This window comes from Acomys minous, assembly GCF_964271855.1.
Source record: "Acomys minous genome assembly, chromosome: 6".
NCBI lineage: Eukaryota > Metazoa > Chordata > Mammalia > Rodentia > Muridae > Acomys > Acomys minous.
The window spans coordinates 77150717-77177468 of NC_140487.1; the positions used below are offsets into that span (position 1 = coordinate 77150717).

The 26752-nt window shown below is 42.4% G+C and overlaps 1 protein-coding gene across 6 annotated transcripts in view; it reads right to left on the minus strand.

The window, feature by feature from the left end:
• Positions 1-26752, minus strand: part of NRF1 (nuclear respiratory factor 1) — a 104329-nt gene that overhangs the window by 54306 nt on the left and 23271 nt on the right. For 2 of the 6 annotated variants that reach the window (XM_084786358.1, XM_084786355.1), the window contains exons 2-6: positions 15331-15487; positions 14126-14360; positions 13974-14009; positions 5728-5842; positions 1980-2106 (exon numbers count right to left, since the gene is read on the minus strand). In XM_084786358.1, coding sequence (XP_084642484.1) covers positions 1980-2106; positions 5728-5842; positions 13974-14009; positions 14126-14348 — 501 coding nt within the window. In that variant the 5' untranslated portion in view covers positions 14349-14360; positions 15331-15487. The remainder of the gene's footprint in view (positions 1-1979; positions 2107-5727; positions 5843-13973; positions 14010-14125; positions 14361-15330; positions 15488-26752) is intronic. The other 4 variants (XM_084786359.1, XM_084786357.1, XM_084786356.1 and 1 more) reach the window with 3 other exon arrangements.

Consider the following 26752-nt stretch of genomic DNA (forward strand, 5'->3'; position numbering starts at 1 on the left):
GGCTGGCTTCATCCTGCTCTTTCCAGCCCCCACACTAAGACCATCCACCAACTGTGGAACCCCCTATGTTGGTTTGTTTTATAGAAACTTTTTTTTTTTTTTTTTTTTGGTTTTCTAAGACAGGGTTTCTCTATGTAACAGTCCTGACTATCCTAGACTCACTTTGTAGACCAGGCTGGCCTTGAACTCAGTGATCCACCTGCCTCTCGAGTGCTGGGATTAAAGATGTGTGTGTGTGTGTGTGTGTGTGTGTTTCTCTCCCGCCTCTCCATATGCATGTGCCACTGTGAGAAGCTCAGAGGACGATGTATGGGAATGGATGACTTCCAGGAAGCTGGTGGCGCTTCCAAAGCTGCCTCTGCCCTATGTGACTGTGAAAGTGGCTGGTTGGTTGCATTCAGTGGACCCTTGCTAAATGTCATAGGTTCCTGGCTCTGACTAAAGAGCTCTCCATTTGAAGCCATGGAGAAGTTCTTGAGAAGTCTTCCCTTTGTCCCTCAAGAACATAGTTGAGACTATTCCTGTCAAGCTCAAGAAATTCAGAAAGTTGTCCTCAGAGCACAGCAACCAGCACCTTAGACCCCCATTGCCTAAGTTCAGTGCTCCTCACGCCACTTCCCCTGAGTAGGTTTTACTGGGCAGACACTCAGCTTAACTATCTGTCACAGTGAGGAAGGTGCCACCATCGTATTTTACACAGAGGACTCAGGGAAAACTCTAGTGGAAAATATTTTCTTTTCTTTTTTAAAAATTATGGGCATGGAAAGATGGCTTGGTGGTTTAGAACCACGGCTGCTCTCCCAGATGACCTGTGTCTAATCTCCAGCACCCACTTGGTGGCTCACAACCATCTCAGACTCCGGTGCCAGGGGACTTTATGCCCTTTTCTGGCCTCCAAGAACACACATACAGGTGAGGCATACACTCACAAAACAGACAGACACACACATATACAAACAAGAATAAAAATATGTAGACTGGGCTGGTCTTGAACCCACTGGCCCCTCCTGCTGAGAGTAAAGGCTCGTATCACCATGCCCAGCTAAACCAACAAAAAACAAACAAACAAACAAACAAAAAAGGCAAATGAGATTTAAAAAAATATACCCAAATACCTGGTTAATAAAATACATTCAATTTGTTTTATAAAATGGTTATCTGGAGTCATCTGGTGAATAAAAATTTTCACATTGGTTCTTTTTCTTCCTCTTCTTTTTTTTCCCTTTGTTTTGTTTTCAAGACAGGGTTTCTCTATATAGCCCTGGCTATCCTGGAACTCAAGTTGTAGACCAGGCTATCTTGAGCTCAAGAGATGTGCCTGTCTTTGCCTCCCAAATGCTGGGATTAAAGGTGTGTACCACCATACCCAGCTCTGTTTTCTCTTGTTAAAGTGGTATCTAATTTAGCTGAGGATGGCCTAGAACTCGCTTTGTGGCTAAGGGTGTCCTTGTGCCTCACCTGCTGAATATTGAGATCACAGGCATGTTTCATGACAAGTGGTAAGGTGCTTAGGGTGGAACCCAACACTTCATGTACTCTAGCAAGGGCTCTCTACCAGCTGGGCTTTGTCCTCAGATCTGCACTGGTTTCTTAAGTAGAACCTACACCTGCTAGATGATAACACCTTGCTTTAGGAAGTAGAAACTGCTTTAGGAAGTAGAAACAGTAATGATGCTTTAAAAAAAATTATTATATGTGCCCAAAGCATGAAACAGCTTTGGTTACCAAGTCAAGCATCAAGCTGGGTTCAAAGGCCTACCATCCTACCATCTGTTCTGCTCCTGACTACACAAGAACACCACCAATGGCATCTTTCTGACCACTGCCATAGGCTGATCCTTTTTGTTTCAATCTGCATAAAGTGCCTGAAAACCAGTTGCCTCCTTCCATCCTTGAGCACTGAACTGGAAAGAGGAATAAAAGTCAACAATCTCCACAAAGCCAAGGGCCCCCTGGAACATAGCTCAGCTCTGACTTACCACATTCTCCAAAGGTGCTGCACCAAACACTTTAAAGACAGGGTTGGGTTTGGAGGGTGAGATACAGAGAACAATAGCTTGCTGTCCCACTCGAGTAGTATATTCATCTAATGTGGCTCTGAGTTTCCTGAACAGAATGAAAATAAAAGGTTACAGGATGATAGAAAACACTGTGATGGAGTCACAGATCAGTGTTACTATGATTAGAGACAATCCTGATCAGGTATGTTCAGGAGAATGAAGAATGGAACTCTGTCAGAAGCATGCACATAGTCTCTACAGCCTGCCACACACATGTCCTGGGGCCTATGCACAGGGTCCTCTACATAGCCATGGTTGTTCTACAGCCTGCTGTGTACACCAGGCAGGCCTCAAAGTCACAGAGATCCACCTGCCTCTGCCTCCTAAGTGACGGAGTCAAAGGTGCACCACCACACCCAGCCAACTTTCAACACCAATTATTTCTATTTACAACTTTAAGGATGACTGCTGAAATGTCACTTACACATTTATTTTTTTGTCTCTATAATTAAGGTGGCCCAATCGACTCTTTTATTGATATAGTTACTAATAATTGCACATTGATAAATTTTATCCAAAATAAATATTTTTAAAACGCTGTAGGTTGGTGTGATGAGCTCGGTGGTGGAAGTGTGTGCTGGTAGGCCTGAGAACCTGAATGCAATCCCAAAGGAGAGAACGAAAGAGCCACCAGAGAGCTATGCTCTGGCCTCCACACAATGCAGACGTACAACCCACCACACACAAAATAAATCCATGTGGCGGGGTGGGGGAATATTGCAACTTCAGATTTAGTTAGTTAGTTAGATCTTTTGAGCCAGGGTCTGCTTAGCCCAAGATGGTCCTAAGTGCCTGCACTCTGCCTCCTCCCTCCAAGTGCTAAGTTTGAAGGTGAATGCCACCATGCCTGTGATATAGACACACTGTCCTAGTTAGCTGTAACTGTCAACTTGACACAGCTTAAAGTCACCTGAGAAGGGAGTGCCATTGAGGAATCTATCCAGATTAGACTGGCCTGTGGGTGTGTCTGTGAGGGAATTACGATGAGTGCTAATTGATACAGCAGGGCCCAGGCCTGTGGGCAGCACTATTCCCTGGACAGCTGGTCCTGGGCGGTGTTAGAAGGCCAGTTAAACATAAGCCCACAAGTGCTGCAGTGGTGCACACCTTTTAATCCCAGACTTGGGATACAGAGGCAGGCAGATCTTAGTGAATTCAAGGCCAGCCTGGTCTACGAGGTGGGTTCCCACATAGCAAAATAAGTAGTAAGAAAGTAAATAAAGAAATAAATACACCAACAATACTGAGAACCCAAAAAGCCTACAAGGGAGCATGCAAACAACATTCCTCCGTGGTTTCTGCCAAGCGCCTGCTGACTTCCCTCACTGACGAACCTGACCTGAAGTATAAGGACTGGAGCGCCTTTTTCCCTTAAATTGCTCTTGGTTGGAGTATTTTGTCATAGCTACAGAAAAGAAATTAGAGCACAAACCCACAGTGTACTGCAAATTAGGATGAAATGAGTTTCTGCAGTAGCCCCACTTATCTATGGGACGCTGCTCCAAAACCCCAACTGGTTATCTATATGTTGAGACAGAATTAACCCTTTGTATATTGTGTATTCCCCTATACATACATACCAATGATAACTTTAATTTACAAGGCCAGTACAGGAAGAGATGAGCAGGAACTAACTACAGAGACATTATAATGGAGGCTCAATAGAGACATGGAGGCTGGAGACAGCACAATAACTAAGAGCACTTGCTGCTCTCTCAGGGATCTGCTTTGACTCCTAGTTCACCCGTTAGGTGGCTCACAACTGTCTATAACCCCAGCTTCAACAGAGTCAATGCCTTGGGCCTCCTCAAGCACACATAAACCCACACAGGCACACAAACCCCTCTTCCGACCACTGTGGGTACCAGACACTTACACAGTGCACACATACATGCAGGCAAAATACTCACACACATAAAATAACTAAATTAAAGTCTTAAAATAAAAATATTCAAATTTTAATAATATACTTTGTAAAATTACATAAACATTATTTATTTTAGAACTTTCCATTTAATTTTTGTACTATAGTTGGCCATCTGAGGTAACTGCAACCACAGAAAGCAAACCCTCCAACGATAAGTGAGAATCCAGGGTAGAAGCAATAAACTGACCTTTCCCTCTAAGGCTAAGGGATTATCCTACATTTCTACATTTCATAATACCAAACAGAAAATCTGGCATTTCTTGATTCTCTCTGCTCGTTGTTGAGATAGGATCTTGATATGTAGCCCAGGCTAGCCTGAAACCCATGACCTGCCCACCTCAGTCTCTTGAGTGTCCTAACCATGCCTTGAAGCTGTGGCAAGCCTCCTAAGAGCAGCTTGCAGGCCTCCTGATGGGACTAGGATTTCCTCTCCTCTAGCCATTCCTCTTATGCTCTCCCTGGCTGCTTTTTTAAATGACTCACCTTGACTGGGGGTGAGCCATGTGAGGAGAGGGGAGGGGAAAGGAGCTGGTGACCAAGATGGCAGCCTGGAGCAAGAGACTTGCCCCCCAAGATGGCTGGATGATACAGGGAAGGGCAGCCCAGTCCCAAGGCTGGAGAAGTTTAGGGTAAGGGGCAAGGACATGCCAGCCATAGCCTGTGACAGGTAGGGACTGAGGGATGCTGGATGCTGGGAGAACATGGCAGTCAGGTCTGCTTTGATATATTTAATAGGCACCTTACGCATTGTTCCAGGGTTTGAGACTTAACAAGTATAGTGTGTGTTTGTCTTCTTTCTTCCTCTTTCAGAATATAAACTCTTTTGTTTTGTTTTGTTTGAGACAGGTTCTCTGTGTAGCCTTGGCTGTGTACACTTGCTCTGTAGACTAGGCTGGCCTCAAACTCACAGGGGTCTGACTGCCTTTGCCTCCCGAGTGCTGGGATTAAAGGCATGAGATGCCACGCCCAGCTGAATGTAAATTCTTTAAGGGGCTTTACTGCTCAGTGCTATACTACCAATGCCTAGGGTGCTGTCTGGAACACAGCAGGCACGCAAACTTTCCTGGATGAATTAATGTGACATTAGACATCTTCTTTCCTTCCTTATTTTGAGATACTGTCTCACTATACAGCTTTGGCTGACCTAGAACTCACTCTGTAAACCAGATTGGCCTCAAACTCAGAGATCTGCCTGCCTCTACCTCCCAAATGCTGGGCTTAACAGCGTGTGTCACCACAGCTGGTCAGTGCTATACATCTATTATATCATTTCCTAGATTTTTGTGAATTTTATTTTATGGAAGTATCATCAAATACTCCAACCCAGTGTCATTCTTGCCCACTCCCTTTAAAAAAAAAACAGGGTTTCTCTTTTAGTCCTGGCTGTCTTGAACTCGCTGTGTAGACCAGGCTGGCCTTGAATCCACAGAGATCTGCCTGCCTCTATCTCTCGAGTGCTAGCATTAAAGGTGTGCGTCACTACAGCTGTGGTTGTTGTTGTTGTTGTTTGAGACAGGGCTTCTCTGTGTGGCCCTGGCTGTCCTGAACTGCTTTGCAGACTAGGCTGGCCTAGAATTTAAAGCAATCCACCTGCCTCTTCCTCTCGAGTGCTGGGATTACAGGCATGAGCCACCATGTTGGCTCAACCCAGCGTCTTGAAGAATCTAGTAAAAAATGTTCTAGCTCTGACATCCACACAGGAAGCGTGTGAACAGCAAAATCGGGGAAGGTAGCCCTCACCGAAGCAAACGTGTCTGCTGTCTCTTCCGGATAGACGGATTAGACTCAAACACATGAGGCCGTTTCCGTTTTTTTCCTGTTGCCACAGCAGCAGCAGCAGCCATTCCCACAGGACCTGAAATGGCAAGTATGTGGTGAGATTAGGCAGGAGCCTGCAATGGCACAAGACAGAAAACAACACACTATCAGTGAGAACAGAATTTTTATGATATTATCAATGTTCTTCAATATTGATTCCCATGAACCATATAAATTTACAATCAGTCTTTTAAGAAGCAAATGGTTTATGCCGTCCCACCACATACCATCTTGATTTTGTACAGTACAGTTGCTTTGTATTGCCCGTATGCCCACACTGTTAGGACCGTGGTCTCAAAGGTACCAGGACATACTATAGCATTGAGAAGGAGCCCTGTCTACACTGAAACAGCCTGAGGGCTTGACACTACACTTGTAGTTCCCTGGCCCTCCCACTGCTCCACCACTGACATACTCCCACCTATAAAGGTCCACCAGGAAGAATACCAGCTGAATGACCACAGCAACCATAAGGTCCAGATGATGAAATGATCCTGGCCAAGGAGATGAACACTTCCTTACGTCAACAAGAACATGTTACCAACAGTGGGTCTAGCTTTCCTGAAACTAATGCATAAAGATGTTGGGGTTGTTTTGGAAGGGGAATTCTAAGTAACTACTATTACTGTTTGGTATCTAGGGGTTAACATTTCAAAGGCAACATTTCACCTTTATCCTTTATTGCCAGCCCTATGAAAGAATTAGATGAAAATGAAATTGCTAACAATTACATTCGCATGCCTATTTATTGTAAATGGGTGAGCTGCAGTAAGCCTTTCTATAATTCTAGACAGGCTTCTGTCTGCAGGTTGCTCAATGCTATCATGGCCTCGATGAAAAGAGACCCTCTTAAAAACAAAAACAAAAAACCCAGAGCAAGCAAAAGCCAGACGATTGCTCACTTTCCCAATACATGGTAGAGGATTTGTTTTGTTTTTTGTTTTCTTTTTCCAGGGTCTCACTACATAACCCAGTCTAGCCTGGAACTTAAAGTAATCCTCCTGCCTCAGCTCTCCAAGTTTTGGGATTATAGGTACCATTGTACTCAGCCAGCTATAAAGGGGAAATCTTAATTGTACTGCCCCCAACATTTTATTATAAAACTGGCCATATTTTAACATAAGATCTTTGAATAAAACTGTGTGCAAACAGTACTAACTGCCGCCACATGTACAGATTTCTATAATGACAGTCTCATGTTGGCCTAGCTGACCTTAGAATCATTAGGTAACCAAGGAGAACCTTGAACTCCCTGGCCCTGACCCAGCTTGTCTGCCTCCAGGCCTGCCTTCTCTCCTCCTTCTGACCTTCCTTCCTCCTGCTCTGGTGCACTCTAGGCAAGCACTCTGGCTCTAGCACGAGTGGCATTAACCACTTAAGCTCTGTCCCCAACCGTGAGGTCATCTGCTGACAGCAGCTCCCCACATCTCCTTCCCGCAGCCCTGGCAGCCATCCCACTCCATCCCACTCACGCTCCAATCCCTCACGGAAGTAGAACTACCCAGTGCCTGTCCTCCTGTGACTGGCTGGCATCTGTTAGTGTAATGTCTTTGAGGTTGATCACTACCCAGTGCCTGTCCCTCTGTGACTGGCTGGCATCTGTTAGTGTAATGTCTTTGAGGTTGATCACTACCCAGTGCCTGTCCCTCTGTGACTGGCTGGCATCTGTTAGTGTAATGTCTTTGAGGTTGATCTATGCTGTTACACATGACAACATTTCCTTCTTTGAATGCTGTGTTGTGTGTGTGATTTCCTCTGGACTTTCATTCACAGAAAGTCATCTAGGTTGCTTTCACATACAGCTACTGTGTGCATCAGTATCTCTTTGGGATTCAATTCATTTGGTTACTCAGAGTAGGCCTTCTGGATCATGTGGAAGTTCTATCTTTAACTTGGAGGAAACTCCACACTTTAAAAAAAAAACATGAGTGCTCTATCTGCATGTACACCTACATCAGATCCCAGTACAGATGCTTGTGAGCCACCAAGTGGTTGCTGGGAATTGAACTCAGGACTTCTGGAGGAACAGACAGTGTTCCTAACCTCTGAGCCATCTCTCTCCAGCTCCAGAAACTCCACATTCTTATAGCAGCACTATTTTGTATTATCACACAGTGCACAAAGGATCCAACTGCTCCATGGTCTTGCCAATACTAGCTGCCTTTCATAACTTAGGCAACAACTATCCTCTTAGTAGTCTGCTATCAGCTCACTGTGTTTTCAGTAACACCCACGACACGTATGGGAGGTGCCTATCCAAATCCTTTGACCATTTTAAAATATCAGGTTATTTTTCTCATTCTGTTGCTATTAAACTGTCAGAATTAAAGATTTTATCATAAAAAATTTTTTAAAGCTGAAAGAATTTTAACTTTCTACCACACATAGCCATTCTCTAGTTGTCAATCCACACTTGTATTTGGTGTATCTCAAAGTAAACTGCAAATGTCAATATAATAAACACCCTTACATTTTTCATCAGGCTTATGATTAGCTAGATTCACCAATGTGTTGTTTATAATTCTTTGCTTATTTTTTTGAGGTGTATGTGAGCACATGCATGTGGGTGTGCACTCCACTTTCCTTTTTGACAGTTTCTCACGGAACCTGTATTTTCAGATTTGGCCAAGCTTGTGGGACCCTGACTTGATCAATTTATAAATTCAAACATAAAACCCAATGAGACTGTTTTTAGAACTGGATAAACTAATCCTATTATCTAACTGCAAACACAAGGGCCAAGAATAGGCAAAAGAGTTTAGCAGATGCTAAGCAGACACTCCTCCTATCACACAGTACCACGAAGCTTGAGTTACTAAGACTGTGGGACAGAACTGAACTGCAGCGATCCTGTCGGCAGACAAGGGTGAGAGGAATAGGCTATCAAAGGCATGGTGCTGACTGTCCACAGGGAGAAGTAAACTTTAGCTATGGACAGGCCATTTAACTAATACCAATTAACAAACAGCCACCTGATTAGGAAGACCATGAGAGACTGGACAAAGCCAACCCAGGCTGAGAAGCCACGGGTGCTCTGGCACACCTGTGAGGGAGTGTGCACTCGTGCCTGTCTTGGTAACACTCAATAAGCTAAAAATATGCCTATCTTTGCTCCCTCCACTCCCTCCTAGATACACCTTCAAGTAGTGTATCAAGTCTACTTGTAGAAATCTAAGCACTAGAGAAGTTGAGGCAGGAGGATTGAGAACTCCGCAGCAAGATTCCCATCTCTTGGGCTACAGAAGTCTCTGTGGTTAAGAGCACACATTCCTCTTTCAGAGGACTCAGATTTAGCCTCGCTTATGTTCCCGGCACCCACCCTGGAGTGCTCACAACTGCCTGTTCTAACGCCAAGGAATCCATTGCCCTCTTCTGGCCTCTGCAGGTAGTGCACTCATGTGGCCCACCCATCTCATATACATAATTGAAAATAAAATAAAAATATTTCAAGAACACCATTTCAAAAAGAAATTCCACTAAGTTTTCTCTTTCTCCATGAAGCAAATGGTAACCCTTTGGCAGTCCATGAGGAGTATTTGTCTAATAAAATAGAATAGAGGCAGAGTAAAAAGAGCCACTTGTAAGGAAGGTACTACTTAATAAAAATAAAAAATAGCCATTTCAGTCATAGGTATGTTTGTTAATTTGAGGACAAAACATAAAATATATTGATATGGGAAACTGCAATCCCAGCTGAGAAAAAAAATCTACAAATGGTAAACATTCTCATTCTGATAATAAATGCAATAACCACATTATCAACATAACTGAATCTCAGAAAAATGCTAAATGAAAATGTCATTATGAAACTCAATTTGTACAATGAATATACATTAATTAAAAAAAAAAAAAAAGAGGGTCCAGACATGTTTCCCTGCTCTTACTTGTGTGTTCTCGAGGGAGGGCCAGAGAGACGGCTCAGCAAGGAAAGGCATTTGCCCTGCAAGCACAACCTGGGTTCTGATCCCCAGAGCCATTACACATACATGACAATAAATGTTCTTTTTGTTTGTTTACAGTTTTGAGAAAGAGTCTCACCATGAAGCCCAGAGTGGCCTGGGATTTACTATGTAGACCAAGCTGGCCTTAGACTCACTGAGGTCTGGCTACCTCTGTCTCTCAAGTGATGAGATTAAAGGTGTGCACCACCATGCCCAAAACCAAACAATGTTTTACCTTTTTATAGAAAATTAGTGCTAAACAAATAAAATGCTGAACAGAAACAAAAGTTCAGAGCAGTATTATTAATATAAAATGTAAGGCATGTGAACCAATGCCAACTATCATTTAATGATCCATTCACATATAGCAAAAATGTGGGGAAATTGAAGAGAATAAAGAAATGCAGAATACCTGTGGCCTCGGGAGGAGGACGGCTAAGAACAAAGTTAGGATGTGATCCTGCACACCTCTAACCAGCACTCAGAACTGAGGCAAAAGGGCCGGCCTGCCTATCCAGCAAGACACTGTCAAATAAACGGGGGCAGGGACATACCAGAAGTTTCAACTTCATCTGTAGTGCTTACTTCCAAATAAGAAAGTAAACAAACAAAGGGATGCATGAATGAACGAATTAGCCGGGCATGGTGGTGCATGCCCTTAACACCAGCACTTGGGGGGGCAGAGGCAGGGAGATCTCTGAGTTGGAGTATGGGAGAATACTAAAAGTTTCAACTGCCATCTGTAATGTTTATTTCTAAATGAATGAATGAATAAATAAATAGACCAGGCAGGCATGGTGGTGGTATGCCTTTAACCCCAGCACTTGGGGGAGGCAGAGGCTACACAGGGAAATCCTGTCTGAAAAAAAAAAAAAAAAAAAAACCAGAATCAGCTGGGCATGGTGGTTCACGCATTTAATCCCAGCACTCAGGAGGCAGAGGCAGGCAGATCACTTTGAGTTCGAGGCCAGCCTGGTCTACAAAGCGAGTTCGGGACAGTCAAGGCTACACAGAGAAACCCTGTCTTGAAAAATCAAAAAACCAAAACAAAACCAAAGAACAACAACAAAAACCCTACAATTTGGGGACCCAGGAAGATGGCTCAGCGGGCTAAGATGATTACTTCTGAGTTCAACAAACTGAATTCCGTCTCTGGGGTTCACATAACAGGAGTGCGCATGTCAAAACAGTAGCGATACCCAACACAAAGCTGGGTAGCAAGCATATTTATGTTTGTCATATCCACCTTGGTTCTTTTCTATATTCCAACGTTAGGCTGTTTTTTTTGTTTTGTTTGCTTTTTTTCAAGATTCAAGACTTAATACTTGTCAGGCAACTCATCAAACCTCATTCTCACCAGGCAGTGGTGGTGCACACCTTTAATCCCAGCACTCAGGAGGCAGAGGCAGGCAGATCTCTGTGAGTTCGAGGCTAGCCTGGTTTACAGAGTGAGTTCCAGGACAGCCAAGTCTACACAGAGAAACAAAACAAAACCCCAAAAACCCTCATTCTCAAAGGAGCAACTGTGTCTACATAGCGTGCAAGTCTTTTTCTCTATTTCTATCCACTGCCTCAGAGAAAATAATTCAATTTTCATTTAGAATGAAATCCCCTGGGGGCTGGAGAGATAGTTCCGCAGTTAGGAGCATCTGTTGCTCTTCCAGAGGAGCCACCATTGTCTCCAGTACCCTCAGCAGCTCACAAGCATCTGTAACTCTAGGTCTAGGGATCCAACACCTTCTTCTAACTTCTATGGGCACCAACACACATGTGGTGCACATACATTCATATAGCAAAACATTCATAAATCTAAAATAATAACATTAAGTCCTCTGAAATTGATACTGGAGGTTAATGTGGATAAAAGTTGACACCCTGTGCATGTGTGTTCCTTCTGTGCTATCCACTCATTGGCCTGAGGAGTACCAGCTGGTCTAGGCTGGCCAGTCACAAGGCCGCCGAGGTCTGTCTGTGTCTGTGTCCCCAGTGCCACACCCAGCTTCCTACCTGGGTTCTAGGACTCAGACTCAGGTCCTCAGGCTTGTATGGCAAGCGTTTTGCTGACTGAGCCGTCTACTAAGGCCCTTCTTAACTTTTTTTTTCCCCTTAAAAATCAGCACTGACCAAGAGCTGTCTGGACTGAAGAGAATCAGAAACCCTTTATTAGACAACATGGATGAAGGGTCATTTGACTTTTCTGAGTTGCCTTTTGGATACAATGATGCTACAGACCAGTCCTCAGAAAAAGCTCTCTAGCAAACTACACATGTGACAATAAAAAACCTGGGCAGTTAATAAAGACTCTCTGTCACTTCTGCAAATTCTCTTTTGTTTATTGTAATTATAAGTGTGTGTGCCTCTACACTCAGCTGCTCCTGCAAATCTTCATCCTGCAGAGAGCGCCCCTAAACACCCCACATGGCTAGACTCAAGTCAGCCCTCTTGTACTATTTTCCCTTCTGGCTCACAAAGCTCAGCCACAATGTTCTTTCTGTTCTTTAACCTGAGAGTCCTTGCCTGTGAAACTTCCTCAGTCTGAAATGCCTTCTCCTTGGCACTTCCCTGCACCAATAACTTGCCACTAGTAGCCTAACAGCTTCTTCAGAAATAAGCTATCTTAGTGAAGAATCTATACCTTGTACCATATCTAATTTTAATTCCTTAGTGGCAACTCATTAGAGATTTGAAGGGCCTGTTTTCACACTGGTCAAATGAAAGACTTTAGACCTTTCCTGTTCTTTTGTTTGTTGTTTGTTTTTGAGACAAGGTCTCATCGTGCTGTCTAGGTTGCTCTTGACTACCTGGGCTCAAGTGTCCCTCCTACCTTGTCCTCCTGAGTAGTTGTGATGACAGGCACAGGCCGTACACCTAGCCAGTTTCAGTCCTTTGCTTAGTCCTGTTAGGACCTGACCCACAGCCTCAGCTACCCTGGCATCATCTTCACTCTATGACAATGCTGAGCAGCAGCAAGCACAGTCATGTCTCAAAGCATCTTCCTTCATAGGAAAGAAGTTGGCTTGGGTTCATTATGTTAGGATGCCCTCTTCTGGGAGGTATAAAAATTTCACAAAATATATGTTACAAACATTTAAACCCAGTGCCTTGCACATGCTAGCTAAGCAAGTGCTCTGCCAGGAGTCTATATATAGGCCCAGCTCCTGCCTTATTTTTTAAGTTCACCATTCCAGAAGTAGTACAGTGGCTAATCAGCATTTATAAGTATGAGATTATTATACTTTTCTTCTTCGCCTATAGTATTTTGGTCTTTTTTTTTTCCCCCCAAGACAGGGTTTATCTGGGTAACCTTAGCTATCTGCATTTTTTCACCTGCATATATTTTTAAAATGTAGTACTTTGGCTATTCCTGATAACTGGCTTCCTGCTCACATTTTCTAAAAACAACACTAAGCCCACCCAGGCATGGTTCATATGTGTATCCTCACCATGATGCTAAATACACACTGTACACAGAATGATACAAAACACAGCTTTAAGTCACTTGGCATCCTGGAAAATTTCAAACTCATAAAATTGGACTGAGACAACTAAGGATTATTCGTGTTCTTGGTACTATCTAGCAGAAGGAAACAGAAACATGTCCAGCATAGTCTCTTAGACCCCAAACTATTTTTGAAAATAATTTCCAAACACACCACAAATGTTCACTTTACACATAACTAGTATATGAAGAAGAGTACCCAGCATAAACAAGGACTATCACTAACAATAGACAGGAGACAGACCCACAAGCCCCTCAGAAGGAATTACCAAACAGGACTATAAAATCATATTGTTACTTGTAGAAGTCCAAAATCATAACAGTAATACATTTCCACACAAACTGAAAGCTCACAGTGCAATTCTGGACAGGTGGGAAACCCACTCTCTTAAAAGTCTTGGGCTGAGATACACAGTTCCAGGTAGGGCTCTTGCTCTGATTTAGCATGTAAAAGCCTGGGGCTCATCCCAGAACAAAGGGAAAGAAAAGCCAATACTAGATTTTTTTTTAAACCTTAAAAATAGTAAAATCTAAATATGTCAGCCGTTACATTTAATATAAATATAATAAAAACCAGAAGACTGTCAGAATGAAAGAAAATCAATGCCATAACACTAGTAGTAAGTGACCCCAGAACTCAACTCTCATAGAGCAGGCTAAAGTTGGAGATGCAGGCTTAAAAACTGTGATGAAGGGCTTGGGATGTAGCTCAGTGGTAGAGTACTTGCCTAGTATATGCGAGGCCCTGGGTTTGATCCCCAGCACTGAAAAAAAAAAAAAATGATGAAAAGAAACGTGAGAGTGCTTGAATCCCAGGCTCTTTCGATAGGCATGAATCCACAAGTTAAGGAAAGAAGAAAGCTTCCAGTGCAAACATTACCTGCAGCAGCCAGATGGGCAGTTACCTCATCAGCTGCCGTGGAGTTGAGGATATCCGAGTCATCGTAAGAAGTGTCCTCAGGGGAGGAAGGAGAGTCTTCATCAGCACTCAGCATACTGTGCTCAGTGTAAGTGGCTACATGGACCTGCTGGACTTGCTGGGCCACTGCATGGGCTTCTATGGTAGCCATGTGTTCAGTTTGGGTCACTCCGTGTTCCTCCATGAAGATCTACTGCTAGAAAAGAAAAGGAGGAAGAAGGAGGAGGAGGAGGAGGCAGCGATTCAGTGTACAATGTAACACAATGCTTAAACTTAGCTTTTTTTTTAAGAGCAGAGAAACTCTGACAAACCTCGATTTTATTAATTACTTGAGCACACCAAGGTGTGGGAAATTCAAATGACATTTTCATGTGAAATAATTCTGACAACATTCCACTACAATAATTATATTAAAACATGCATACATGTTACCAAGTAAAGCCCACTAAATATCCTTGATATGTGTGTAACAGATAGTTAAAATAGCCCAGAGACTAGCATTTGATATTGTGATATAAAAATACTAAGTGAAAGTTAGAATTATCTTTGTATTTCAAAGACAAATGGGAACAATCTTCCCATACAATAACTGAATTTTGCTTTGTGTTTATAAAACTGTGTTCCTGGGCTGGAGAGATGGCTCAGAGGTTAAGAGCACTGGCTGCTCTTCCAGAGGTCCTGAGTTCAATTCATAGCCATCTATAATGTGATCTGATGCCCTCTTCTGGTCTTCGGGTGTACATGCAGGTAGAGCACTGCATATGTAATAATAAATAAATCTTTAAGCTGGTTCTCCTATCATATATGGTCTCTCTTCCCTTTCTCCACCAAAATGGAGCAAATGTGTACATAGATTTAAAAATAAAAACAGATTTAGAATGACACAATGTTTATCTTCATTTTACAATATATTTAGACATTTTGGCATATTAAAACACAAACCTACCATATTGTTTTTGAATATCTATAGAATACTTCATTGTTTAGATGTGCTACATTTATGTAACCAATCACCTGCTGACGAAGCAAGGCTGCTTCCAAATCTTTGCTGTTATAAACAATAGTGCAGTGTGCATTCTTCCATATGAAACTCTATATATTGGTTCCTACAGTGTTTTTAAAGAAGAACTACTATATGATCTGGTGACTCAACTTCCGGTACTTACCCAGAAGAACTGAAAGCAGGGTCTCAAAGAGCTATATGCACACCCATGTTCCTAGCAGCATTATTCACAACAGCCAAAAGGTGGAAGTTACCCAAGTGTCCATCAAAGGTTGAATGAGAAACAGAACGTGGTACATATGAACCACGTATCATTCCACCTTAAAAAGGGAAAAAATGCAAATTAGGAATAAAGGGGATTTCCTCAAGTTGGTAAAGAACAACTATAAAACTGCCTATAGCCATTATCCTTAAAGGTGAAAAACTAGAAACCTTCCCATTAAGATCAGGGGCAAGACAAGGACGTCTCCTCTTTTCAACATTACATCAGAACTCACAGCTTATGTGGTAAGACAGAAAAAAGAGGAGGAAGGCAGGGGAGGAGAGAGGAAGGAGAGAAGAGGGAGACAAAGCAAGGAAGGCATCTCTGGGAAGGAAAACAAAAAACAAAAACAAAACAAGCAACTGTTTTTGCATGGCATGACTATCTAAATTAAGGCAACCAGCCAAAGGCTCCTGGATTGAACAGCAAGTAGGTTGTGAGATACAGGATGGATTCATAAACAAGTAAATGTTTTCTTATATATCAATAATGAGCAAGTAGCATTTGGAATTAAATGTAATTTCACTTCTATTAATGCCTCCTGAAAGTGAAATAGCAAAGTATAAATCGAAATGTGTACAGGAGCTACATAAAGGTGGAGCGAAGCAACTGAAAACGTTATGGTCACAGTGAGCGACTAGGCTTAGTTTTGGGTTTAGTGATATCCGATCTGATGTGTCTCTGCTGGGGGGTCAGGGAACATATCCCCTGAAATAAACAGGAGATACTGTGAATTCTTTAAAATTTATTTTTATTTCAAATAGACAGATAAAACTCTGTATTTTATCATGTACAGCATGAAATTTGAAAGAATATACACATTGTGGAATGGTAATATCTAGCTAATTAAATAAGCATTACCTCACATAGGTATCATTTTGGGAATGAAAGCATTTAACTTCAGTCTCAGCATGTTCAACAATATGATATAGCGTCATGAACTGTAGTCACTATGCTGTGTAATAAATCTCTTGAATTTCCACCTTAGAAAAAAATTCTGAGGAAAATTACATAACTCTCATGCAAAGGACTGACTACATAAAGGGCCACTGCATGCCTACGGATAGAAAGACACAGTACAGCTAGGTGTGGTTGTGTGTGCCTTTAATCCCAGCACTCATGAGGCAGAGGAAGGCAGATCTTTGGGGCCAGCCTGGTCTACATAGCTAGTTCTAGGACTACATAGAGAGACTCTTCTCAAAAAACCATCAGTCTCTCTAGATTCAACATTATATTATATATGTATGCCTGACTGGCCTGGAACTTACTATATAGACCAGGCTGGCCTCAAGTTCATAGACTTTATTCAAATAAAAACTTCCCTTCAAGGCTGAAGAAATGGCTCAGTGATTAAAGGCACTAGATACTCTTCCAGAAGACCCAGGCTCAGGTCCAGGCACCCACAACTAGTGTAGGCTAACAACTGCCTGTAACTATAGTTCCGGGGGATCTAACTCCCTCTGTGTCCTCCGAGGGTAAAACCCCACACAATGAAAAAACAAACAATAAACCTTTTGTTCTTTGAACATATTAGGTAGCTATTTCCTCTGAATCAACATTTTCCCTCCTGTGAGGATCAGGGATGCTCCCAAGCTAATGAAAGTGCAGAAGCTCAGAAAGTAAGTTCAGGAAATTGAGAACATTCAAGGAGGCTCAGAAAGTTGCAAGATGCACAGGCTCCCCCTTGGAGGGCATATGAGTATCGTAACTGCTGAGGAACAAAGGGTCTTCAGTGGAGCCACCTGCAAGTGGAGTTCCAGGGATGCAGCTTTCATGATTCAGTCATCCACACTAGAACAGCGTTTTCAGTGATGCTGTGACCTGCCCTGTTGCCTGCCTGTTTAATTCTCATCCACACTCCTGTGAGTGACCCTAAAACCTCATTGTCTCAACATGTTAGACTCAGGGGGAGTCATTTCTCCAGCCTGTGGCTGGTGCTCTGCCTGGAGTGAATAGATGTTTGTTCCCTCCTCCTACAAAAGGTCACACAACAGTAACTGTCGAGAAAATAAGACAGGCCCAGAACAGGGAAATACATTTGCTGAATGATAAAGGACGGGTATTGAGATTTTTTTAAATATCTAAAACTTAACAATAAGATTATAACCAACCAATTAAAATATAGACAAAAGACCATTTCACCAGGAAGGTATAGTACAGTAAATAAAGATGAAAAGGTGTTGAACATCATATCACTATGGAATTGCACAATAAACCACAGTAACACACAGCTCTATCCCTGCTGCATGGGTAAAAGTCTACAAGCAGCTCCCTTGCTCTTTCTTTCCTGTCAGACTTCTGCCATCATGGGTCACATGCAGGCTTCCTGGGGGACAGTTCCGCCATCTGAATGAAGCTGACCTCTGAAGGAACAGATTGACAAACTGGCCAACAAAAGCCTGACTTTCTCCCAAATAGGTGTGATCCTGAGGACTCACGTGGCATGGCACAGGCCTTTAATCTCAGCATTTGGCAGAGGCAGGCAGACCTCTATGAAATCAAGGCCAGCATGGTTGACAGAGTTTTAGGCTAGTCAGGGCAACACAGAGAAACTGTTTCAAAAAAATAATAAAAACAAAACAAAACAATAACAACCCACCAAAAAAACATAGGAAGAAAGGAAAAAAGAAAGAAAGAAAGAAATTAAGAAAGATTATTCAGTATTAGAAAGAAAGCCAGGGCATGATAGTACACCCCTGTAATCTTGGCACTTGAGACAGAGATATCAGCATCACAAGTCTTAGGCTAGCCTGGTCTACACACCAAATTCTAGGTAAGCCAGGGGTATACAGCAGGACTTTGTCATGAGGGGTTGGGGGTAGGGTTGAGTTCCCAAGACATAAAATAACTAGGTAAAAGGTTATACATTATGATTGCAACTATACGACCTTCTGAAAAGGCAAACATATGCAGACTGTAAAGGGGGAGGAAAGGATGGACAGGCGGAGCGTTGGTGAGTCTGACAGAATTGAAACTACTCTGTATGTCACTATGCACCTGTCTAAGTTCACAGAATGAACCATAATATGGACTGTAGGTGATAATGACATGTCACATACTCACGAGCAGGAATCAGTGTACTGCCGTGGTACAGGATGCCGACAAAGAGATACATAGTGTATTAAGGGCAGGAGACATATAGGAAACCCTTGTACCATCAACTGAATTTTGCTGTACACTTCAAACTGTTCTATTTGAAACTAGTTTTTTGTTGTTGTTGTTGTTGTTTGTTTAATTTTTGCAATTTGGACACACACTACACTATGGGTGAAACTTGGAAGATAATTTGCTCAGTAAAATATGCCAGTCACAAAGATAAAAGTATGAGCCCATTTGGGTTTTATTTTATTTATGCTTGTATGTATATAATGGGGGAAGGGTGCTTTAGCCAGCCTGTAGGGTCAGGTCTCCCCTACCGCCCTGGGTTCTGGGGATTGCAGAGCAAGCGCTTTCTCCTGGTGGGCCATCTCTGCAGCCTGCAGTCTATCTGTATGAAGTAATTTACCAGTCTACAGAGAAGAAGCTGCCAAGGGCTGAGTGCAAGCGGGTGAGGAGTTCTGCAGATTTGGGCATACAATATCATGAATGCCCTTAACTGAACTGTGCACTAAGACTTATTGTTATGTATGCTTTACCACAATGTGAAAAAGCATGATCATCCCTGACCTCGGTGTAACCTCCTCTGCATAAAGAAGTAACAGGTAGCCCAGTGTAGTTTTGCACACCTTTAATCTCAGTACTCGAGAGGCAGAGGCAGGAGGATCTCTCTGAGTTCAAGGCCAGTCTGGTCCACAAAGTGAGTCCAGGACAGCCAAGGCTACAGAGAAATCCAAGAGAATAAGTGGGCATTTTTCAGCAAAATAAAACTAAGCCCTTATCTTTTAAAAAAAAATTGATACATTATTTGATAACTCTTAAATTCTTGCTGTTTCTGGTGGTTGTGGCAGTGCAGGGAGAAAAGGGCTGGCCCTGAGGAAAGAATGGTAGTCAGCAAAACCTTCTGCATCTACCACACACTGGCTGCCTGGCCTTTGAGATGCACAGTGGGAGGCAGGCTAAGAAGAGTGTCTGTGGCTCTGTTCTGTGAACTCTGATCTCTGCAACTCTTAGATTAGCAGTTAAAAAAAAAAAAAGATTCTTGACAGAAAAAAGAAAAAAAAAAGAGTGTGTAAAATTGTGAAGGTAAAGTTTCTGGAGTGAACATCTCGACATCTGACACATACCTGAAGTTATGATCCACAGTTGAAGGTTTACCTTTATGTTAACATCACTTCTCCTCATACAAACTAATGCAAATACAATGTAAAATTTGACTGTTGTAGTAATATACAGCACTCATATCTAGAATGTACCAAAAGCAATTGACAACCATACATAATCAGAAATATGACCTTTACACCTTTAGCAGAAAGAATATGATTCTTTAAAGAAAAAGGTGAAGTGCCTGGCTGGGTTTCTTTCCTTTCCTAACTTTGTTGTGAATTTTTCTAAAGTATATGAGGAATAAATCCCAGGCCCCTTGTTGGTGCTTATCTAAAGTACAATTTAATACATCAAGTCACACACAATGAAACACAGTATATAAGAGGAAGATACCTATAAAGTGATATTTTTCCATTAATTTCACTGTTCTGGCATGAGACAAGTTCCATTTTAGAATTCTGGGCATTTCAAAATGTTCTTAAATGATTTGGATTAAATGGCATCTAAACTGCTTTTCAAAGGGATTTGGATGCTATGCGCTTGGCATAATGGATTTCCAATCTTTGCTCCAGAATGCAGCTTGCAGCATAAATCAATAGGGCTGTCTGCTTCACAGGCTTGTCACTTCCGCCTGGTGCCTCTTCTCTTTGCACCCTCCCCCATCTCATCCACCAACACTCTAAAAGCAAAGGCAGAGGCATTTCTGGCTTCTCTGAACCAGAAATGGAGTACTTGTAAATACAGCTTTCAGTGTTTTCATAAAACCATAAATAATTAAAATTATCTAAGTCAGTTATGAATAACATACACATGTTGCTGGATCAGACATCCACTTCCATATTTAACAGAGAAAAAAATAAGGAAGAAAACAGTCCACCATTCCCTAGGTCAGTTTTATTTTAAGATTTATTTGTTCTGGTCCAGGCATTGCAGAACACACCCTTAATCTCAGCACTCTGGGGGCAGAGGCAGACAGAGCTCTGTGAGGCCAGCCTGGTGTACATAGTGAGCTCCTGTCGTCGTCATCGTCATCGTCATCATCGTCGTCCCCCCAAAAAAGAGATTTACTTATTTTATATCATGTGTCTAAGTATTTTGCTTGTACGCATGCAAGCATGTGTGTACCACATGTCTGCCTGGTGCCTGTGGAAGCCAAAATGCCCTGGAAATGCAATTATGGGCAACATGGGCCATTATATGGATGCCAGAACCTGAACCCGGGTCCTCTGCAGAAACAGCAAGTGCTCTCAGCCACTGAGCCGGCTCCCCAAGCCCTTCTCCACCCAGGTCAATCTTAGCCTAGTACTTCAGCTTTTATCCTCTAAGAATCAGATGCTCTGGATAGCAAAAGTAATGGGAATTGCTAATGGGTAAAGAGATGAAATAACACGCATTTAAAGGCGAGCATAGACTCTTACCCAGATAGCCAGAACTCCCTTGACAAGTTACTTACTGACCACCAAGCCACCACTGTGTCACTGTTTTTAAGATGAGAGGAAGAATAACAGATTATATCCTTCAAAGGATAATGTGAAGATTAAATGATCCCAACAAAGTCTAGAACAGAGTACTCAGCACATATGTGTTTAATGTCAATTATAATGCCAAATCTTTTGAGTCTATCTTTTTAAGCTCATTTTCCAATCTCGCATGTACCACCCACTCTGCCTCAATTTCTTCACATCTAGACACCATTTCTGAGGCTTTCTTGACCTTATCTGAAAAGCTGTGCTTTGATACCACATATATCTGAGCAGGAAACACTGTATTAGGCATAAAGTGAGAATGTCAACACACCAATAAAACTTTGTGATAGTGTATGAAATGGGGGGGGGGGGGAGAGAAGCATATTTAGCAAACTACTCAAAACTTAATTTAAAGTAAGTATTCCTAGGGAGTGGAGGAACGGCTCTGTGGTTATGAGCTGCACTGTTCCACCAGAGTAGTTCTCGGAGTGGCTTGGTTCTCAGTACTCTGTATCAGCACTTCTCAACTTGTAGGTTGTGATCCCTTTGGGGGTCAAACAACCTTTCACAGGGGTCACCTAAGGCCATTTGTATATCAGACGTTTACATTATTCATAACTGTAGCCAAATTACAGCAATAAAGTAGCAATGGAAATAATGTTGTGGCTGGGAGTTACCACAATATAAGAAACTATATCAAGGAGTCACAGCATTAGGAAGGTTGAGAATCACTGGTTCATATAATGAAAGCCTGCCTCAAAAAATATAAACAAACAAAAAATGAGTTGTTTATTTTTATTATTATTATTATCATCATCATCATCATCATCATCATCATCATCATCATCATCATTATAGGTTGTAGGTTTCTGCTTTTCCCTTGGCAGAGCAGCTACGGTACAACCAGAGGACAGTGGCAGGGCAAACAGCAGGCCTGTCTTAGCACACAGCACCCTGGTGTCATGCATGGTCTCTACACAGTACCTGGGGAGCTACTGGAATTTGGAGGAGCCAATCAAGGAGCTTAAATTCAGTCTAATCCACACATAATGGAGGAGATTAGGTGAAGAGTATTTAAAAATCAAAGGAAAAAGAGAATCAGGTCAGGAAATCTAATCAAAGCATAACAAAATATAAAAGAGAGCATTAGTCTAATCAATAGCATTATCATTTCAAAGGAAAATAATCAGCAAGAATGGTCTAAAAATCTCAATCCAAGCTGTGCCCATGGGAAAAGAGGCTCAAGTTACCACTCCCTCCCCTTACACACACACTCTGGAACCTAAAATCCCTCACTAGAATAGAAATCATACTCCATAGTCAATAAAATCTAATGTCAACAATAAGATTTGCTTCATGGGAAACAATCGTCGCCCCCCCCCCCCCAAAAAAAAGCCAGAGGTAAAAGTAGAGAAACAAGGCTAAATGTGTCTTCAAATTCTGGGTGCAAATGAAATTAAATAACAGAAGAGCCTGTCCACTACACACCCACTTCAACACAGATCCTCTGCTCCAATAGTGTGGCTAAGAGTGCACACTCTGAAGCCACAATAGTGGCTCTGCCACATTAGACAAGTTTTATTTGGTGTCTATGCCTTAGTTTCATCGTATACAAGTGAAGCAGAGCAGGTATAAAACTGCCTGAAGTTATACTATGCTCTTTCCCTTCTAAAGACACAAAAGAAACAATGCTTACAGATCACTTCACAAGGACGTGTATCAAAAGGCAAGTCATGGGCCCTTTGGAGGAAGGAAAAAGGTACAGACACTTTCCCAAGGGAGGGAAGAGACAAGAGAAGAAGGGGAGGAGATGGTGGGAAGGAGAAAAAGATTTCCACAATGTCTTAGTGTTCTTTGACTGCAATCAAATGAGAAGCAGAACATTCAAGACTGTATTGCTACAAGGTTGAAGCACTAGATGGTGCAGCAGACAACAGGAAAATGCAAAGACCACACAAGGAATGTCCTTGAAACTGTTCAACTAGAACCTTGCACAGAGGACGGGCTGAGGAGACAGTTCACTGGTTAAGAGCACTGGATGCCACACAGAGGACCCAGGTTAGATCCTAGCAGCTTCATGGTGGACCAGCAACCCTGTTTCAGGAGATCCAAGAGGCAGACATGTACACATACAGATGTGCAGGCAGAAAAATTACGCACATAGAGTAAATAAAACTAATGTTTAAATAAAGAAGTTGGGCTAATGCACTTCACTGACTGTTTAAAGACATGCCTACTCTTCTGGCTCTAGACTGTGCCAGCTAACGGAATTTTCAGCAGTAACATTTTATCTGTCATGTCCAAAGTTACAGCCACTACACACTTATAGCCACTAACTATATCGAAATGTGACTATTGTGAGTTAAGAATTAAAATTTTCAATGCAATTTAATTTTAATTAGTCCTTATGTTAATGTGGTGTTAGCTTTCATAAGGAACGAGCAAGTCTACATTCTATACATCATTGTTAAAGAAATTTGGAATAAAGAAATTCATACAGTAATTTAGGCCAATCAGACATAATGATCCAATGTTTTAGAGATCTGAAGATTAACGATGTCAGCTGGGTGTGGTGGATCTCTGAGTTCAAGGCCAGCCTGGTCTACCAAGTCTCGGACAGCCAGGGCTGCTACCCAGAGAAGTCCTGTCTTGAAAAATCCAAAAGACAGACAGACAAACAAAAGGATTACCAATGTCTCTTGCCACTCTGAGGACACAAAATCAAAAGCTTTCTTTTACTTCCTATAGAAGATCCTACCTACCCAATTCCTTGTGCTGTTTTATTCAAACAAATGCTTAAACTCCTGGGTTAAAATAGCTTTTTAAGTTGTGTGTATGTGTGTCTGCACAGAGGTCAAAGGAATGGCGTCAGAACCCTGAAGCTACAGCTACAAATTGTTGTGAGGTATCTGTTGTGGGCACTAGAAACCAAACACCAGTCCTCTGGAAGACTAGCAAGCACTCTCCAACTGCTAGCCCACTTTCCCAGCTCCAAAATGACTTTTATTAAAGCAGGATTGCCAATTTTAAAAAGGAACAAATCCCATGTTAGCAAGAATTGCCAATGGCCATGTAAAGTAACACTGTGAGGACAGGGTCACCAGGACATAGGCAGCATCTTGAAGGAGACAGTCTTTGGGCTCCAGAAGGAAAAAAAGGTGCTACAGGCAGAGGCAACAGCTTGAGAGCACATGACATGGTTCAGAGGTATCAATGAACACCAGACAGCAGACCCAGGGGGAGGCTGGTACAAAGGAACACAGGCCGCTGAAGCCTTTCACACTGGATTCTCTAGCAACTTACTATGCAAAACAAAGAAACAAACAAACATAAAGCTAATGCTGACCACCGTCAGAGGAGAAACAATCTTCCACTCGCAATACCACACTATACTTTACAGCCAGGGTCTGGCACAGAATCTTCAATGAAATAGATGCCTAATAAATGCCAGTGACAATGATAAAGGGAACTAGAAAACTGTATTCTTGTCAAGGAAAAGAAACGCGTGGGTGTTTAACCGTCAGCAGTTTAGGAAAGCTGAGGAAGGAAGTTTGGCATGGTCAACCACTCGGTTACTGGGTCCTCACATGGCTGCTTTGGCTCTTGCGTCCTGGTTGGGTAGTGGGAAAGAGGGAGACAGGAGAAAAGGGGGGAGCATGCTAGGAAGGGAAGGAAAGAAGGAAAAGAAACATTTTCAACCACACAGATGCTTAAAAAGCACTTGAGTTGCTTAAAGAAGGCTGTGGAAGAGAAGTTTGGTGTGATCAACCAACCACTTGGTGACTGGGTCTGAATACAGCTGCTTGGCTCTTTTTGTACAATAATTGTTTGTCTGCAGCTGCTCCCAAATTACCAAAAATCAAATAAGTAGCTGTCATGTGATAGCAGGATTAGAGGCTGCCTCAATTTCCATTAAGGAGAAATAACATAAGTGCCCACAAGCACCACCCCTCAGTCTGAGACCAGCACAAAGGGCACTTTTATTCAGACTCTGCATACTGTGAAATAGCATTGTGGCCTGGCTGCTTCTGTGGCAGGCCTCAATTCTGTTGGCTCTGTCGCTACACAATCAACACTCAGTAAAAGCCGTTTCCTAATTTCTGAAGAATAGTTCGATGCATGAATTTTCTTTTCTTCCCTTTTCTTTTCTTTCTTTCTTTTTGACAGGGTCTTACTACTTAGCTATGGCTGTTCTGGAACTCACTATGTAGAACAGGCTAGCCTCAAACTCGCAGAAATTCACCTGCCTCTGTGTACTGAGTGCTGGGATTAAACACGTGAGCTTCACGGCAGTTTCTTAGAAAAAGGAGGAAGAGAAGCAGCAGCAGCAGCAGCAGCATCTCACCATATAAAACAAGCTGGCCTTGAGCTCCACACCTTCCTGGCTCAGCATCCCTGCGTACAAACCCATATACACTGATAATTTTACATTTTGAGATAACTGAGCCAAGGATTTTTTTTCCTGCATAAAATTCAGAGCGAGATGGCTCACTTAGCACAGTGCTTGCTGTAGGAGCTAAAACTAGAGTTCAGAACCTCAGGGCCCACATACAAGCTGGGCATGGCAGCACCTGTGACTGTGACTCCAGCACTGGGACGAAGAGGATAGGGACTGAGTGGGATTGTGAAGCTCACTGGCCGGGCAGCCTAGCCAAATGGATGAGCTCCAGGCTTATTAAGAGGCTCTGTTTTTAAAACAAGGTGGAGAACAACAGAGGAAGATACCTAAAGTCAACTTACACACACTGGTACATTTGTATATATACTCAAGCTCATGTGCATATGCAAATGTCTATGTGCCTACAAGCATCTGCAAATATACATGAACAAGTACATAAACCACACAAAAATCATGGGAGTATTATAAGCAGGAATATCTGCAATTCAATCACTTATTCATTCATCAACAAATATGCACTGAATTCATGTCAGGCATCATACTATCATTTTAGCATGCATATTCTGAGAAAAACGTGACCCTCATCTCCCATTTTCTATCTTTGAAACAACATCTTCCCATAGAAATGACACATCTGCCGGGCAGTGGTGGTGCACGTCTTTAATCCCAGCGCTCGGGAAGCAGAGGCAGGTGGATCGCTGTGAGTTCAAGTCCAGCCTGGTCTACACAATGAGTTCCAGGACGGCTAGAGCTGTTACACAGAGAAACCCTGTCTGGGGGAGGGGGGGATAAAAGGAATGACACATGTTCTTTTAGGGTAACTAAGAAAACCACAGGCATTAAAAAACAAAAAGTGCCTGGTCTACAGCCAAGGCTACACATAAAAACCTTGTCTTGATAAACCAAAACAAACAAAAAACATGAGGTCCTGGGTCCAATCCGACACAAGAGGAAACAAAACAAAAAACTAAAAGCATCTGAGAATATCTTTGCCAGGTCAGTGTGTGTCCTTGTAGTTTCTTTTGTCTCTTCTCTAATATTTACATTTCTTGTTTTTTATGAGTATTTGCTCTGCGTCTATGTATGAACACCATGTGAGTACCTAACACATCAAGGGCAGAGGAGGGATTTGTAAGAGATATTGCAGGGGAGCAATGGGGCCCAGGATGGCAACATTCTGGGCAGGGCAAACAGTATCACCTTTGAGCACGCCTGTGTGTTCAGCTGGGGGAGTGAACGGTGGGAGTCCTAGGCT